We start from the raw sequence: 15,555 nt of genomic DNA, 5'->3' as shown, positions 1-15,555 counted from the left end.
GGGGTGATGCAGTGATGGAATGAATGATGGGGTGATGCAGTGATGGATTGACGGAATGATGTCATGATGGTAGAATGATAGTAGAATGGTGGTAGAATGATAGAATGAATGATGGAGTGATGCAGTGGTGGAGTGGTGGGCTGATGGAATGGAATGATGGAGTGACACTCTGCTGCTGGTCTCTGCATGTCATTCTCACTCTCAATTTCTGTTTGTTTGTTTTTTTTTTTCAAACATTTTTAAGAAGTTCTCAGTGCTTAAAAGGAGATACAGTGGGCTGTTTCCCACAGAAAAGTAAAGATTACTTGTTGTACATGTTTAAATATGTTTTCAGTTGTAAGAGTTTCTTTCATAGTCAAATGTTATCCTGTTACGTATTTTAAATGTAGTAAAGCTGAGAAGTTAGATGGCTGATCCAGAAGAATCACTGCAGGTTCAAGCAGCTGGGGTGTCCGTGTGAGACCCCGTCTAAAAACCAAGTACCCAGCAGCGGTTTGCAGGGCTTCATTGCAGAGCCTATACTTTTCTGAACTTTTGCTTACAAATCATAAAACTTTTCCTTTTCCTTCTTTCTATCTTTTTTGTGGTGCCTCACTGAAAAGTCGTAGGTTTCTGTCCTCTTCTCGACCTTCCTTCTTTCAGTACCTTCCACAAATTTTTAACTTCACTGTCCTGTTTTGTTTTTTGTTTTTCTCAAACTCTGATAATATGGTTTTAAGCCTCAAAAGACTAAAATCTTTTTTTTTTTTAATCTGCATATGGGGCTGGAATGTTGGCTAAGCAGTTGAGTGCCTACTGCCCTTGAAGAAGAGCTTTGTTGAAGGGCAGACTCCAGCACTGGGCCACTCACAGCCAGCTCTGACTCCAGCACTGGGCTCCCGTGCCTTTAGCCTCTGATGGCACCTGACTCACACGCATAGAAACAGACTCATAATTAAATTAAAATACGGATGGAGTAGCAGATCCCTGTAACCTTCACACTCTGAAGATGGAGGCAGGATTACAACCTGGGGCGAGCCTGCGCTACATTGCAACTTTAAGCCCACCCTGTCTCCCAAATACAGTAACAAGAGTAAGAGTGACTCAAGAGATTTCAATACAGATGATAACTACATGTGTTATACATGTGTTATACAGATGATACACTACATGTGTTATACATGTGTTATACAGCGTCCCTCCTCCAATCTTAAAATGCTTACAGAAATAGAATATGTGGAAAGATTCTGTACCATCCAAAATATTAAAACCATTTAAATGTTTCTTTTAGCCTACAATCAGGGCCTTGGCATTAAAAGTCTTAAAAGAAATCTTAAGGCATCAACCAGCAAGATTCAAAAACTATGCAGAGCTAACTGTCATGAAAACCTTGGAAGCACATAAAGATCCTCACAAAGAGGTGAGTGACCAGCAAGCTCAGTCACTGTTGATTATTATGGTTATTAGTGTTACAGGAACCATAGAAACACTTCCCAGGAAGTACTCTGGTAGGGGGAGAGGTTTTACTTGTCATGCATGTGCGCATGTTGATGTGTGTGAGCATGTCGGTCAGTTCTTCCCTTGCACCTTTATGTGTCTTCTGGGAATTGAACTCAGGCCACCAGGCTTGTGTGGCAAGCACCTCTACCTACTGAGCCATCTTCTTGTGTACTTTGGTTTTCCCTGAAGCTCACTATGTAATCTAGCTGACCTCAGAGCAAACCTCTCTTTCACCCTGTTTCCACCCCTGTTCTACTGCACGCTCACCTCAGTTTTCTAATCACTGGAACTGCAGGTATGAGCAGACGCTTCCAGTTACAGTGTGCTGCTTAATCATGTCCTGTGTAAATCCTTGATATTTGGTACAGTGCTTGATGAAGGTGTGAGCATAGGGCTGGGCAGTGGAGTCAGTCAGTAGAGTACTTCTTGCATAAGGATGAGAGCCTCAGTTTAATCCCCAGAACCCACAGAAAAAAGCTGAGTGTGGTAGTGTAAGTCTAATCCAGGATGGCTTGGTGGAGACAGGTCTGTCCCCAAGGCTGCTGATGAGCTGACCTAGCTGAATTGGCAAAGTTTCATGCTAATGGGAGATTCTTTCTGAAGAATAGCCTGGAGACCAGCAAGATAAAGACACTTGCTGCCAAGGCTTGTGACATGCATTTGACAAACATAGTAAAAGGAAAGAACCAACTCTTGCAAGTTATCCTTGGACTTACACATATACGCGCGCGCACACTCACTCACAGAACAATATAATTTCAGTGTTTCAGTGTTTGATTTGGAATAGGATGGTGGCTTCTGTGGAATGACGGCAGCCTTGGCCTCTGCATGCACAGCTGTGAGCATGTGAGCTGTGAGCATGTAAGCTGTGAGCATGTGCTTTATCACATGTAATGCATGAAGACCAAGACCATTGCCATCAAATATGTCCATGGGGATTCATCCAGTTTAATTTCTTCAGTTTGCTTTTCATTTTTTAATTAGAGTTCCTCAGCCTGCATGTCCACATAGCAATAAAAATTTGCTGTTTAAATAACAGATGAAAATAACAAATTGTCATTTTTTGTGTGAATCACCTACGAGACATTTGTCCCTTCCAGGTTTACTCAGTAGGGGAAGAGGAACAGCCTTCCTCAGAGCTGTGTGAACCTCTTGCCTTACTTCATGTCCATGACATTTCTTTCCCTACAGACCTCAGTGGGCCCTGCTCATCATTTATTTATGCCTTGCATTTAAGGACTGCTTGTACTATTTACATTGCCATGACATGGAATAAAGCAAAATAAAGAAATGCATAAAATCATGAAACTATTTTTGCCAACAGTGAAAAAACTAGAAAGAAGGGAGACTGACAGTGGAGCCCGTTTCCGACAGCTCCTGGCACTGGCCAGTCTGATCTTACCTCCTTCCCTGCATCCATCTGTTTACTGAATGAACATTTTCACTGCAAACCCAAAGTATCAAGTCCTGTTAAATGCTTGAAGTTCGTGCTTAGGCTGTACGCTTTTTCCCAGCTGACTTTCCCTTGTGTTGTAGGTGGTGAGGTCTGCTGAGGAAGCTGCCTCTGTGTTGGCCACTTCCATCAGTCCAGAGCAGTGCATCAAAGTGCTTTGTCCCATCATACAGACCGCTGACTACCCAATTAACCTAGCTGCAATCAAAATGCAAACCAAGGTGATAGAGAGAGTATCCAAGGAGACTCTTAACGTGCTCTTACCGGAGATCATGCCAGGTCTGATACAGGTAAGCTACAAAGCTCGGGAAAGTAAGCCGAGATGTGTGTGGGCTTCGGTTGTTGACATGGGTTTCAAGCAGTACTAGTTGCCCAGTCAAGTCTGCAGTGGTCAAGATGAAGATGTTGCATTGTGGGTATAGGTGGGTCAGTTTACGTATGGTACAAAATATGTACCATAAAAGGTACTACATAGAGATCTTTCTCTGAAGTACACAATTTGGTGGTGTTAAATATGTAATATGTCACTACTGTCGATGGTCAGAACTTTTCCATCATTCCATACTAGCATTCTGTATCCACTAAGGAATAAAATACAATTCTTCTAACCTCCCTCCCAGGTCCCAATAATCTCTATTCTGTTGTCTCTGTACTTAATTATTATAGATTTTTCCTATATGGAAAAACCATAAATATTTGTTCTCTTATTTAATATTTTGTAGGTTCATTAACTTTATGTCAGATTTTCACTCTATCATTTAGGAATGTACATTTGTTTATCTATCATTAAACCAAATATTTTGGTTCTGCCTTTTTTCTGCTTTTTATTACTGTAACTGTTACAGTCCTTGTGTGCATCTACCAATAGAAATTGACTCCTGCGTCTGTCTTGAGACTGGTGATGCTGATGGACATCACAGATGCGCTGTGACCGGGACGCTGCCTCTTAGCCCGAGCATATACACATTTTAGTAAAGGTGGAATTAGATTTTGCAACATAACCACATACTGTTAAACTTTGTTAATATTCTAAAATATAATTTTAGAGGCTGAACAACATTACATAGTATATATATATATTGAGTCTTTAAGACAATGGGTAATTTATTCCCATTTTATAGTATTTTTAGTATTTTATTTTTTACTTTGCCCTGAGATTTATTACTTACTATGTTTGTGCAGGGCTGTATATGGTTTGGTAGTAAGCATAGCTTGTACATAGTATGTATACTTCATACATAATGAATGCTGAAGTAACATTTCTTCAATGAAGCCTTGGGATATGCAGGTATTAGCTAAGAACTTCTGTATCTTCAGCTTCCCCTGTTTGCTTGCTTGCTTGCTTGTTTGTGGTTTTCTGAGACAATGTTTTCTCAGTAGCTCCATTTTGTTCTCAGACTTGTAACTGTCTTCCTGCCTCAGATTCTCAAGTGCTGGGATTATAGGCTTGTACCAGCATGTGCAGCCTAAATTCTGATTAGTTTGATGCAAAGTCTTATGACACATGATTACTGAAAACCTGTCAGAAAAGCACAAGAACTGTAGTGAATCACAATTGCAGTTTGTGTATTACAAACCTCTAAACTTGGCGTGTATAGGTAGTAGGGCTAGAACAAAGAGCAATAGGAGGCTATAGTATCTGACTACATGTGAACGCTTCACACAAGAATTATCCCCCTGAGCAGCTAGGATTGCAGATTCAGAGACAGACAGACAGACATTTAGCATGCATGCTCGGCCTAGGTTACAGGAAGGCCTTGACTGACAAACCACAGCATCGATAGCTTCTTACTAGATGGTGAAGAAGTCTTCACTGCTCCAGAGCTAATGCTAAGAAGGTTCTCTGGAGATACTTGCAGAGTGGGTTGAAAAGGGGCAGATGCAGACCTGCAGTTTCTAAAGAAAGAATGTGATATGAACACTGGCAGTTGTTGGAGGTTGGTAGATAGAGGGGAAAACTGTACCATTTCTTGCCTGAAGGGTGGAAAGTTGATGCAGGTGAGAATTCATATTAGAGCTCTCTTGTGTCCTTCAGGGTGGCCTTCCTAAACTGTCAAAGACATTAACATGACCTCTCTTTCCCAGGGTTACGATAATTCAGAAAGCAGTGTCCGGAAAGCTTGTGTCTTCTGCCTGGTGGCTGTCCATTCGGTGATTGGTGATGAGCTAAAGCCACACCTCAGTCAACTCACTGGGAGTAAAGTAAGTAGCCCTGACTCTCGAGGGAGCAGCCATGACACTCACAAAACTTAGTTCTCTTCCATGTTACACAGTAAATGTATCACCCAGCTCTCAGAGTTCTCTGAGCTTTTGTTTGCCTTTATTTCTCCAACTGCCTTTTAGTTCTTTCTGCTTCTAAAGAGCTACAATTACTGACAGCAGCAGAGATGTGGATGGTTGGGACTTCCCACTGCCACACTTAAATCCTGAGGAACCCCAGCCCCCAGACTGTTCAATTAAGAACGGATTGTAGCTATTCACAAATTACTTTATAGCTCCCAAAATGTACAACACTTAAAGCTTTTCTTAATTTTGGTTTGTTTGTTTGTTTGTTTGTTTTTCCATTTTGGGGGACTTTTCTGGTTTGTTTTCTGAGGTGGAGTCTCACCACATAACTCAGACTGATCTGGAACTCAGAGATCCGCCTGCCTCTGCTTCCGAGTGCTGGGATTAAAGGTGTGCGCCACCATACCAAGCTTATTTCTCATTTATTTCTGATCTCACTGCCACACACAGGCAGTATACCTGACACAGGGAGAAGGAAGGAAAAAAGAGCCTACCATGGAAGAAAGACCTCGAGATTCTGAACCCTGAATGGTCAATAGCTGTACTGTGTAGTGGAAGTTGCTGTATCTCTGTAGAAGGGCTTCCTGCTGCAACTATAGTGCTGTTGATATGGTCCGTGGCTGTGTCTGTGACAGATCTTTATAACTTACCTCCTATGTGGGAGGACTATCTCAAAGCCACTTGCCCTTCCCTGAAGAAGGCTGAAGAACCTTTCTCTGGCCAAGAACTTGGCTGTTTTTTAAGCGTTCTATCATATCCACCACTGAAGAGAATGCCAGAGTGTCCTCCACCAGCACTGCTCCCAGTGGGGCCCAACAGGTGTTGGCCATTATATTTTTGAGACTGATTAGAGTTTCCACCACCAACATAAAAACCAGAACTTCATGTTGCTGTCCTTCACTACCATAGCCATCCCTGCTCCCAGAACCAGGACCACTGCAATAGTGGCCACCATCACCTCTCCTATAGCATCTGTGCTGCCATCTCTATTACTGTAGCTTCTGTCCCACTGCAAATTCCACCATGGCCAAAAATTACCTCTTAACTCCAAAATAATTGACACAACGCATAGAGTACCCAGGTCCACCTCCACAGTCTCTTTGTGAACCAGCGGACCACATCTCTTATACAGGAAGGCCCTTTGTGCTTAGAATTTGTATCCAATAGTATTTCTGAGCAGAAGTTTTACCAACTGTCCCATGATTAGAATTCAGAAAAGCAAATTCTCTCCTTTTTCTACTCTGTCATAACTTTGTGTTTCAATCTTGCCATACTTTTTAAGGTAGCCCCCAGTTACTTTCTGTATCTATCACACCACCCACATGTCTTCACTAATAAGTGAGCGCTAGGCTTTACACTTTCTGTAGAAGCCACTTTGTGGTTGTACCTATGCCCATCAGCCTGGTATGGCTGTACACATTACTGCCTACCCCTCTGCACCCAGCCTGAGCCCCTGGAAGCTTTGTGTGGATCTTGCACTACCGTCTCTCAGTATGTTTCATTAAACTATTGCCTGCAGTTCTCCGGCTGCTCTGCTTTCTGTGGATCATGGCCTTTACTCTCAAGTTCTGAGACTTGATACTTGGAGGCCAGTCTAGGCAACATAGCAAATTACAGGCCAGGCTAAACTACAGCACAAGAGCTTTTTTTGTCCAAAAGCAGACAGACAAGTGATCAAATACTTTACTCCTCTTCTCTCCAGCTTTGTTGTTTTGTTTTGTTTGGGGGTCAGTGAGAAGAGCAAGTCTTCAGTGGTCAGACTCCCAGTGCAAGCTGCCCTGGGGTTTGCAGCAGTCACATTGTCCTCACTGAGTGCTGGGTTACAGGTGTGAGCCACCACTCCCCCAGCTCCTTCTGTGGTTTTACTGTGATCCAGGTTAACATGTAACTTTAACTTGGTATCTTAAACTAAAATTTTCTGGTTCATCTTTAAGACTTAAAAGAAAAAAAAAAGGTTATTTGTCTTATTGTATTAATACTTCCAGAGCATTGGAACTCGCTTTGGCCTACAGGATGAAAATGAAGTGCAGTGGTTGGATTATAGCTGAGGGCAGCTAACTGCAGACATTTACCCTAACAATTGTCATTACTGTGATCAAATTTACATTCTAAGTTGCAAAAAGAAATAATACAAATAGATATAGGGTTAAGGCATGCAACTGAGTTGTAGGCTGCTTGCCTAACGTCCTTGCAGCCCTCAGTTCCCACAAACTGAGCATGGTTGTGCACACCTGTAAACAAGATGGAACCCAGAGAGTCAGGCAATGGCGTAGTCATCAGGTACATGGCCATCGTGAGGACAGCATGGTGCCTGCACAAGCCCATCTCTGAGTACACCTCCTTCAGATCTCAGGCTTGCAGACAGGATTCCTTAGTGAGCATATTGTTATAATGAGAGCAGTTTGTTCAAATGGTGCATGTCGCTTTGATCCGCAGATGAAGCTGCTGAACCTTTACATCAAACGTGCACAGACGGGCTCTGCAGGAGGTGAGCCCACTACCGACGTTTCTGGACAGAGTTAGTGCTGCGGATGGAGCCTCCCAGGTCTCGGAAAGGACAACCGCCTGCCCTCCTCGAGGAAAGGAAACTCAAGTACAGCTTTGGGACTCAGCTACGGTTTCCCAGTTCTAGCTTTCTGTTTTGTTCTGTTTTGTATTTTCTGTAACAGAGGGGCGTCCTCAGTCTGCATGTAACTTTATGATAGTTATTCCAAGTTCAAGAGAAGCAGTATTAACATCAGTTGATCAGTACAAAGTAATTTTTTTAATCTAATTCACCATTTCACATGTTTGTACTTCTTTGTCTTCCCATTAACCTTTGCCAGTGTTATGATTGTATAAATTTTTTAAAATGCTGGTTAAACAGGAATGCTTAAAGCTTTAAAAGTTTAACAGTCTAAACTTTTTTTTTGCCTTTATTCAACTGCAGAAGAATATTTTTATTGTTACTTTTGTTCCGTATCATGTCCTATGCTAGAAATACTGACAATAATGTGAGACAAAGCAGGGCTACTTGGAACTCCAGCCAGACTCTGTTGATGTGGCAGTGGTACATGTCGTTAGCGGCGACTTCTTTGGGATGACCTCAAAGAGAAATGTCATAGAATCAGCCAGTTCTGTAAGACTGATAGTGTCTGTTGGTTCTTGATCTTGCCACCTTTATTTAAAGCCGTGTCCCTTCTTTTACCCCGTAAGAAAGCTGCACCAAATCACCTGCCTAGGTTTCCATGGGAATTATTACAATGCAAGGTTTTGTTGCAGAGCTTTTTGGTTTATCTTTGTTGTGAATGATGCTTTTTGTTGTATTTATTAATATCAAATTCACTTATGAATAGACTTGATAATGGAAACAGATGAAAAAAATCAAGTGCATGTGTGTCTTTGACTGTTCTGTTTCTCATTTGATAAACTAATTATTGACATGGGAGTCAACCAGCACCTTTTAGTTGAATGGTGGAGTCTGGTTTCCTTTGACCATGAAATTGTCTTATGAAAACACAGATCCTGATGAGAGAGAAGCTGGTGCCGAGGCTCTTGTCCAATGGGCTCACACTCTCTACCTCTTCAGGGCTGACACTTTAACTGACCCGCTGCCTGGAGTGTCTTGGAAAACTACTTCAAAGGTGATGTTTCGTTACCTTTTAACATTTTTTAAAATCACCTCTGCTAAAGTTATTTTCATGTGCAGCCAACTTTCAAATATTACCAGTTTGGGTGAAAGGCCAAATGAGGTCATTTGGAACCAGGATACTATTGATTTTTCATCTTGACTTTTTTTTAATCCTAACATAAGGTGAATTTGACTGGAAAGCAAATGGCTATTAGGGAAGCAGTTTGCTATTGTTACAGAGTTACCTATACTTTGTTCAGCTGGAAAAAAATGTAGAAATGTATGTAAAGAACGTAAGCTGAGAGAACTGGACGGATGATTGGTCGTAGGCTTTTCCTTTTCTTTGTTTTTGTTCTGTTTTAGCAGCAAGAAGAGATATTACTCCATACCCTCTCCCTACTGGAACAGTTTTGTTTTCTACTGTTAATGACATTGTGTATTTATAGTTCTATGCTTACTGTTGTGCATATACTGGCAATAAAACTGTACATAACATTACTTGAAAACCTTAACTATATAGCTCAGCTCTTTCTCTCACTGTGTAACAAAAGATACGGGTTCTTCTATAAACATGAAAGGTCTTGGACCAGTTTTGTTCCCTGAGTTTTGTATGTGCATTTGAGTTGCAAAGATCAGGACTAGCAACTACAATTCCAGTACATGTAAGAATATGTGTCCTATAGCGTGGACACTGAACTCTGCTCAGTAGTGTTTGAATTCAGTAACAGTTAGTATATTTCATAATCATTTTGAATCCACATATTGATTTGGCTTCTGCTTTAAAATATTTTAATTACTGTTGACAACCAAGTTGAGTGACATAAGCATTGAGCAATTGGATCTTGGATCAACAGTAGGCACTGAAGGAATGGACTGCACAGAAGAAAAGCAGGGTTTATTGTTTCCAAATGGAAGCTAATATACACAGTGGGTGTGAGGGCACACACCAGTAATCTCAGAACTTGGGAAGTCGAGACACATGGATCTGAGTTGAGGCAAGCCTGGTCTACAGAGTGACTTTCAGGATAGCCAGGGCTACACAGAGGAACCCTCCCTCAAAAAAAATAAAGAAAGAAAAGAAAAGGAAATAAAAGGAAGGAAGGAAGATGGATGGGAGGAAGGAAGGAAAAGCCATGAGAATTGTGTAATTTGGGGTTGGATATGGGGTGTGTAGCAGAACCCTTGCCTAGTGTGCACAAGGCCCTGGCTGGGTTCAGTTCCCAGAGCCACAGACAAGAGGAAAAAATCTTTCATAATTTCAAGTTGATAAGACTGAGAAAGTTACTGATATTCAGATCACTTCATGCAGTATTCTTCTACTTCGTTCATTTCAAAAACATACTTTCAGCTGTTAAAAATGTCACATAAAGCTACTGTTTAAATGTCTTTAGCTGAAGAACTGGCTCAGCAGTTAAGAGTGCTTGCTCTTTGTATTAATCAGGGTTATCTAAGAATAACAGAACTTACAGAATAAATCTCTCCGGGGGCGGGGGGAGGAGATTATATATGTATATAATATATATGGGATATATTAGGGTGACTTAGACAGGCTGTGGTCCAGTTAATCCAACAGTGGCTGCCTATGAGTGGAAACTCCTGAGAACCCAGTAGTTATTCATTCCCATAAGGCTAGGTGTCTCAGCTGGTCTTCAGTATATGTTGGAGTCTGAAAGAAGTATGAACTTGCTCAGTGAGGCAAAAGCATGCAGGAAAAGGGCAAAAACTTCTTCCATGTCTCCATATAGGTTTCTAGCAAAAGGCATGGTCTTCCCACCTCAAAAGATCTAAAAATATATCTTCCTATCTCAAAAGATCTAGATTAGAAATGGATGATCTTCATATGTACTTCAAATTAAGCAAAATTCCCTCAGGACTGAGTCCCTTTTGGGGTTTTAGTTAATTCCTGATGTAGTCAAGTTGACAGCCAAGATAAGCCATCATACTCTTCCAGAGGACCTGAGAGTTCACTTCCCAGCATCCACTTCAGATGTCTCATAACCATCTGCAACTTCACCTCCAGAGGACCCAATGCTCTCTTCCCACAACCCCCCACACATGTATATACATACAAACAACACACATAAACAAAAATAAATCTTTATTTTCTGAGTCTTGCTTTCCTCACCCAAACTATACACCATACATTTATTGCACTACTGAGAATTTATTAGAAGAATTTTAAAGGTTAGATATAGTGTCATATATCATACCTAAAGTCATCCCAGCTACTTGGAAGCTGAGGCAGGAAGATAGCTTGAATCAAGAAGTTGGAAGAACAGCCTAAACAAATAGCTAGATCCCTGCACAATACGTACACATATTTTTTTAAATATCTATTTATTTTATGCGTATGTGTACACTGTAGCTGTCTTCAGACACACCAGAAGAGGGCCATCAGATCCCATTACAGATAGTTGCTGAGAATTAATCTCAGGACTTCTGGAAGAACAATCAGTGCTCTTAACTGCTGAGCCATCTCTCCAGCTCCACCTACATGTATTTTTAAGTTTATTTTAGTTTCGGGTTTTAAAGCATGTTTAGTTCTGGGTTTCAAAATCTTGGAGGCTTGTGTGCTTTTTGTCTTGTTTTCCCTAAGCTGTAGTGTAACTATGGAAAAGTCCTCTGTCATAACCAGCCAGAGTGAAAGCACTCAGGTGTAATTTCTTATAAGGTGCCTTTTTTGGTTGTTCTTTTATCTAATACTCAACGTAGTGGCAAGTTCACTTCTCACTGAGTGGTTTTTTTTTGGGGGGGGGACACCTCAATTTTTAATACAGCTTACATACCCAACATCCTACCAAATAGCGGGTTTCCAGCTGTCTTCGTTTCCTTTTCTATTGCTGTGATAAATACACTCTGAAGGGGAGTAGCTGGGGAGGTGGCTCCGCAGTTAAGAGCACCGGGTGTTCTTCAGAGAACTTGGGTTCAGTTCCCAGAATCCTATAAAATTGTTGTATTAATATTGATCTATGAAATTAGTGTGGCAGCAGTTATTCCTTAATCAACTAATTCCCCAACAATCATACAGACTAAGATTTATATAAATCACCTTGAGCCAAACACTCCATTCTAAACCTCCAGGCTGGTCAGACATCCTCCCTCCCAGCCACTGTTCCCATCCTACTTGAATTTTCTCCGTCTCTCAATTCAGCTCTCTCCTGATGTTTTCTCCACCTCCCTCATGGCTCCCTCCTTTGCTTTTTCCTCCACCCCTCCTAGAATTGGAAGTCCCACCTAGTCTCTCTAAACCTCTGGGTTGGCTCCTTAGCGTTTATTGACAAGGCTATAAGAGAATGAATGAGGAGCAATATTCATACAGGCTTGAGACAGAAGCTTCACGAATAAACATTACAAAGCCATGCCTAGATTGAAGCAAGATAAGAGGGCAGAAAAATCAGCATTTGAACAACACAAGGGTAAACTTTACACCCTGAGAAAACATGCCTACAGTACTCATGTGGCATTTCACAACCATCTGCAATTCCAGTTCCAGGGGATCTGACACCAAACACATACGTGCAATACTTGCAGCCATACAGGTGAAACACTCGGATTTAAAAAAAAAAAATGAATGAATTAAAATACCTTGATAAAAGCAGGTTAGGGGAATCTAGTTTGAGCTCATAATCCATCCTAGAGAAATCCCAGCAGGGGCTTAAGAGAGCCTCTACATTCACAGTCAAGAGGGAGAGCCAGGGATGAATGTACAGGCTTACTCTCCCCTTCCGCTAACACAGGTTTAGGATCTGCTTTCTAGGGAGTGGTGTCACCCAAGGTGTGCAGGCTTCTCCTTCATTGACCCTTGCTTCTCAGGTAATTCTAGGCTAACATCACACCAACTCAATCTGTGAGTTTTCTCCTACAGCACATTCCATTCACAAGTTTCAGGTTAACACTAGGTAAGTTTTTAAATGTTACTCTCATGAAAAACGTGTAGTGGTTTGGATTTTCTTGTTGTTGGGTTTTGTTACTATTGTTGGGGTTGGGGTTATTTGGAGGCGCTTGTTTTCTGTTTTTAAAGACACGGTCACTTACAGCATGGGTGACCTCAAACTTACTATATAGCTGATCTTGAGCTGTTGGGGATCAAATCCCCAACATTTTCATGTGTGCTAGGAAAACAGTCTGCTAACATTCCTTGCTCCAAAATAATGGGTTTTATTTCAAAATACTGCTGTCAACTCCAGAGTCCACAGAAACAAATAAAAATTTAAAACTTGGGAGGCTCAGAATTTCCTTCCATTGAGTTTTACCCCTGGCTAGTAGCACTTCAGTAACTAAGGAAACCAGACCAATACCTTCTGCAATGGCTGGCTAGTATTTAAAAATCTGAGAGCTGTCAGAATACTGCATGGTTACACTTGCATACAGTACCTAGAATAATCAGAATAAGACAAAGTGAGAATGGTGGTTGCCCATGTTGGGGACTGGGGAAGATGAAGAGATCAAACAAACATTATGACCCAATTACTATGAATAACAATGAGTGATGGGGACATACCGGTGACAAAGCACCGGGACTTCAAGCATCCTGATTGCTGCAGTTTCCCTTCTGCTCATCTCACTGCCCTGGATCTGAACTGTTCCACCAAATCACCACACCAAGCATTTCACTTGCTAATTGCAGACCTTATATTAGAGTGGTTAAAACATGAAGAAAGAACCAACCAGGTATGATGGCACACACATGTAATTTCAGCACTTAGTAGGCTGAGGCAGGTTACTGTCAGTTCCAGGCCAACTTGATACATAGTATGTTGCAGGATATTTGATCTCACTATGAACCCTGAGAATTATTCACTGGGGGGGAAAAACTGTTTCTACTTGTGGTTTGGCTCAACTTTTGGCACACACCTTTAAACTCTGGCTGGAATACAATCACACTCTTAATACACCCGTCTAATCCCAAACAATGAAGGTAAAGTTGGTTTGTAGAAAGAAGCACCCATGTTCGAAAGTGATGTCTAGTTGAGTGGCAGACAAGGTGACAAATCAGAGAAAGATTTGACAAACTAGGCTATGCCCAACTCTCACAAGGCGAGAGAGGAAAGGGAAGCTACCTAAGGGGCAGTGCAGAAAAGAGGAGGCAGCTTTATGGGACAGTTGTACAGAGACAGGTTGAAGAGAGGACAAGCTAGACACAAGGACAAGATTAGAACAGATTGCTAGAATTTGAGATCAAGCAGAGCAATCAGCAATTCAGGCGAGGGACAGAGAGGAGGGAGGGGGAGAGGGAGGAAAAGAGGGAGAGTAGCCATAATAAGTCACCTTGAAGAGGAGTTTTGAGCAAGAACAGGTGAGTTGAACCAGCAAGAGTTCAGAAAGAAATAGAAAGGGTGAGCTTACTCAGCATTGAGTTTCAAGCTGAAAACATTCTAGGCTTAGATTAGGCTGTACAGACACTTCTATGACTGGGCTTAGGTTAGCAAACTGGGGACAGTAAGATGACAGAGATGACAATTACACCAGGAAAAGAAAAGTTACCTTTACAATAGTGATTCCAGATCAACCAAGGCTACATAGCAAAACTTTGTTTCAAAACACACACACACACACTCACACACACACACACACACACACACACACACTAAACAAATAGGCAGACATACAGTAAAAAGCAGGCCAATCTTTGAGTTTGAAACCAGCCTGGTCGCCGGGCGGTGGTGGCACACACCTTTAATCCTAGCACTTGGGAGGCAGAGGCAGGTGGATTTCTGAGTTCGAGGCCAGCCTGGTCTACAGAGTGCGTTCCAGGACAGCCAAGGCTATACAGAGAAACCATGTCTCGAAAAAAAAAAAAAAAAGGAAAGAAAGAAACCAGCCTGGTTTATATAGCATCTTCCAGGCAGGCCAGAACTGCACAGTGAGACCTGATACACACACAAAAGGCCGTGGGATGGGGAGGTTTCTGTTAAGTGCTTGGAATACAAACATTTGGACCTGAGTTCAATCCCCCAAATCTACATAAAAGCTAGATGTAGGTGCATACTTGTAACCGCAGCACCAGAAAGGCAGAGAAGAATCCCTGGGGCTCACTAGTCAACCAACCTAGCCTAATTGTTGAGTTCCAGATTCATGGAGAAAACCCATCATCCTCTAAGAACAAGGTAGAAATGACTGGGGAAGTCAGCTTGCTCCACGGGCACCTGTGCACGCAGGAACAGAATGTTGCTGATTTAAGACACTCAGATTTGTCACTTCACAAATAAGAGCAACAGAGTCCACTACCTGGAATTGGGGTGTCACCATAACAAACACTGGAAGGACTAAGGCTCCGGTATCACGTAGCAGAAACTGGAAGGCCTCAAAGATTACTAGTTGAAACTAGAGTTGGTGGGAGCTCTCAGTTTAGAAGGGAAAGGGTCCTGGAAGCTGGAGGAAAGGTAATCTTGTCCTGTAATGGGAAATGCTCCGGCAGCACAGTGACCATGGTGAACAAGGAAAAGAGCAAATGAGCTAGGCCTGGTGGTGCACACCTGTAATCCCAGCACTTAAAAAGCGCAGGCAGTAGGAACAGGGGTTCAGGTTGGCCCTCAGCTACCCGTTGAAACCAGTTGAAACCAGCCTGAGTTACTCAAGAGACTGTCTCAAACAAACAAAACAAAATCACAAAGGGCTGGGAAGATGGCTCAGTCAGTAAACTGACTGTTAAGCGTGAGGACCTGAGTTTAGATCCATCCGGAGAACTCAAATAAAAAGGGAGTGCATGGGCTGGACAGGTGGCTCA

The 15,555-nt window shown here is 42.0% G+C and overlaps 1 protein-coding gene across 2 annotated transcripts in view; it reads left to right on the top strand.

The window, feature by feature from the left end:
• Clasp2 (cytoplasmic linker associated protein 2) overlaps positions 1-9,345 on the top strand; it is a 178,060-nt gene extending 168,715 nt beyond the window's left edge. For both annotated transcript variants that reach the window (XM_028767296.1, XM_028767297.1), the window contains 4 exons: positions 1,271-1,399; positions 3,016-3,222; positions 5,018-5,134; positions 7,655-9,345. In XM_028767296.1, coding sequence (XP_028623129.1) covers positions 1,271-1,399; positions 3,016-3,222; positions 5,018-5,134; positions 7,655-7,741 — 540 coding nt within the window. In that variant the 3' untranslated portion in view covers positions 7,742-9,345. The remainder of the gene's footprint in view (positions 1-1,270; positions 1,400-3,015; positions 3,223-5,017; positions 5,135-7,654) is intronic.
• The last annotated feature ends 6,210 nt before the right edge of the window (positions 9,346-15,555 follow it).

This window comes from Grammomys surdaster, unplaced genomic scaffold (genome assembly GCF_004785775.1).
Source record: "Grammomys surdaster isolate TR1022 unplaced genomic scaffold, NIH_TR_1.0 172, whole genome shotgun sequence".
NCBI lineage: Eukaryota > Metazoa > Chordata > Mammalia > Rodentia > Muridae > Grammomys > Grammomys surdaster.
Note: the sequence above shows the minus strand (reverse complement) of the source record. Positions and strands in the feature narration are given on the sequence as shown.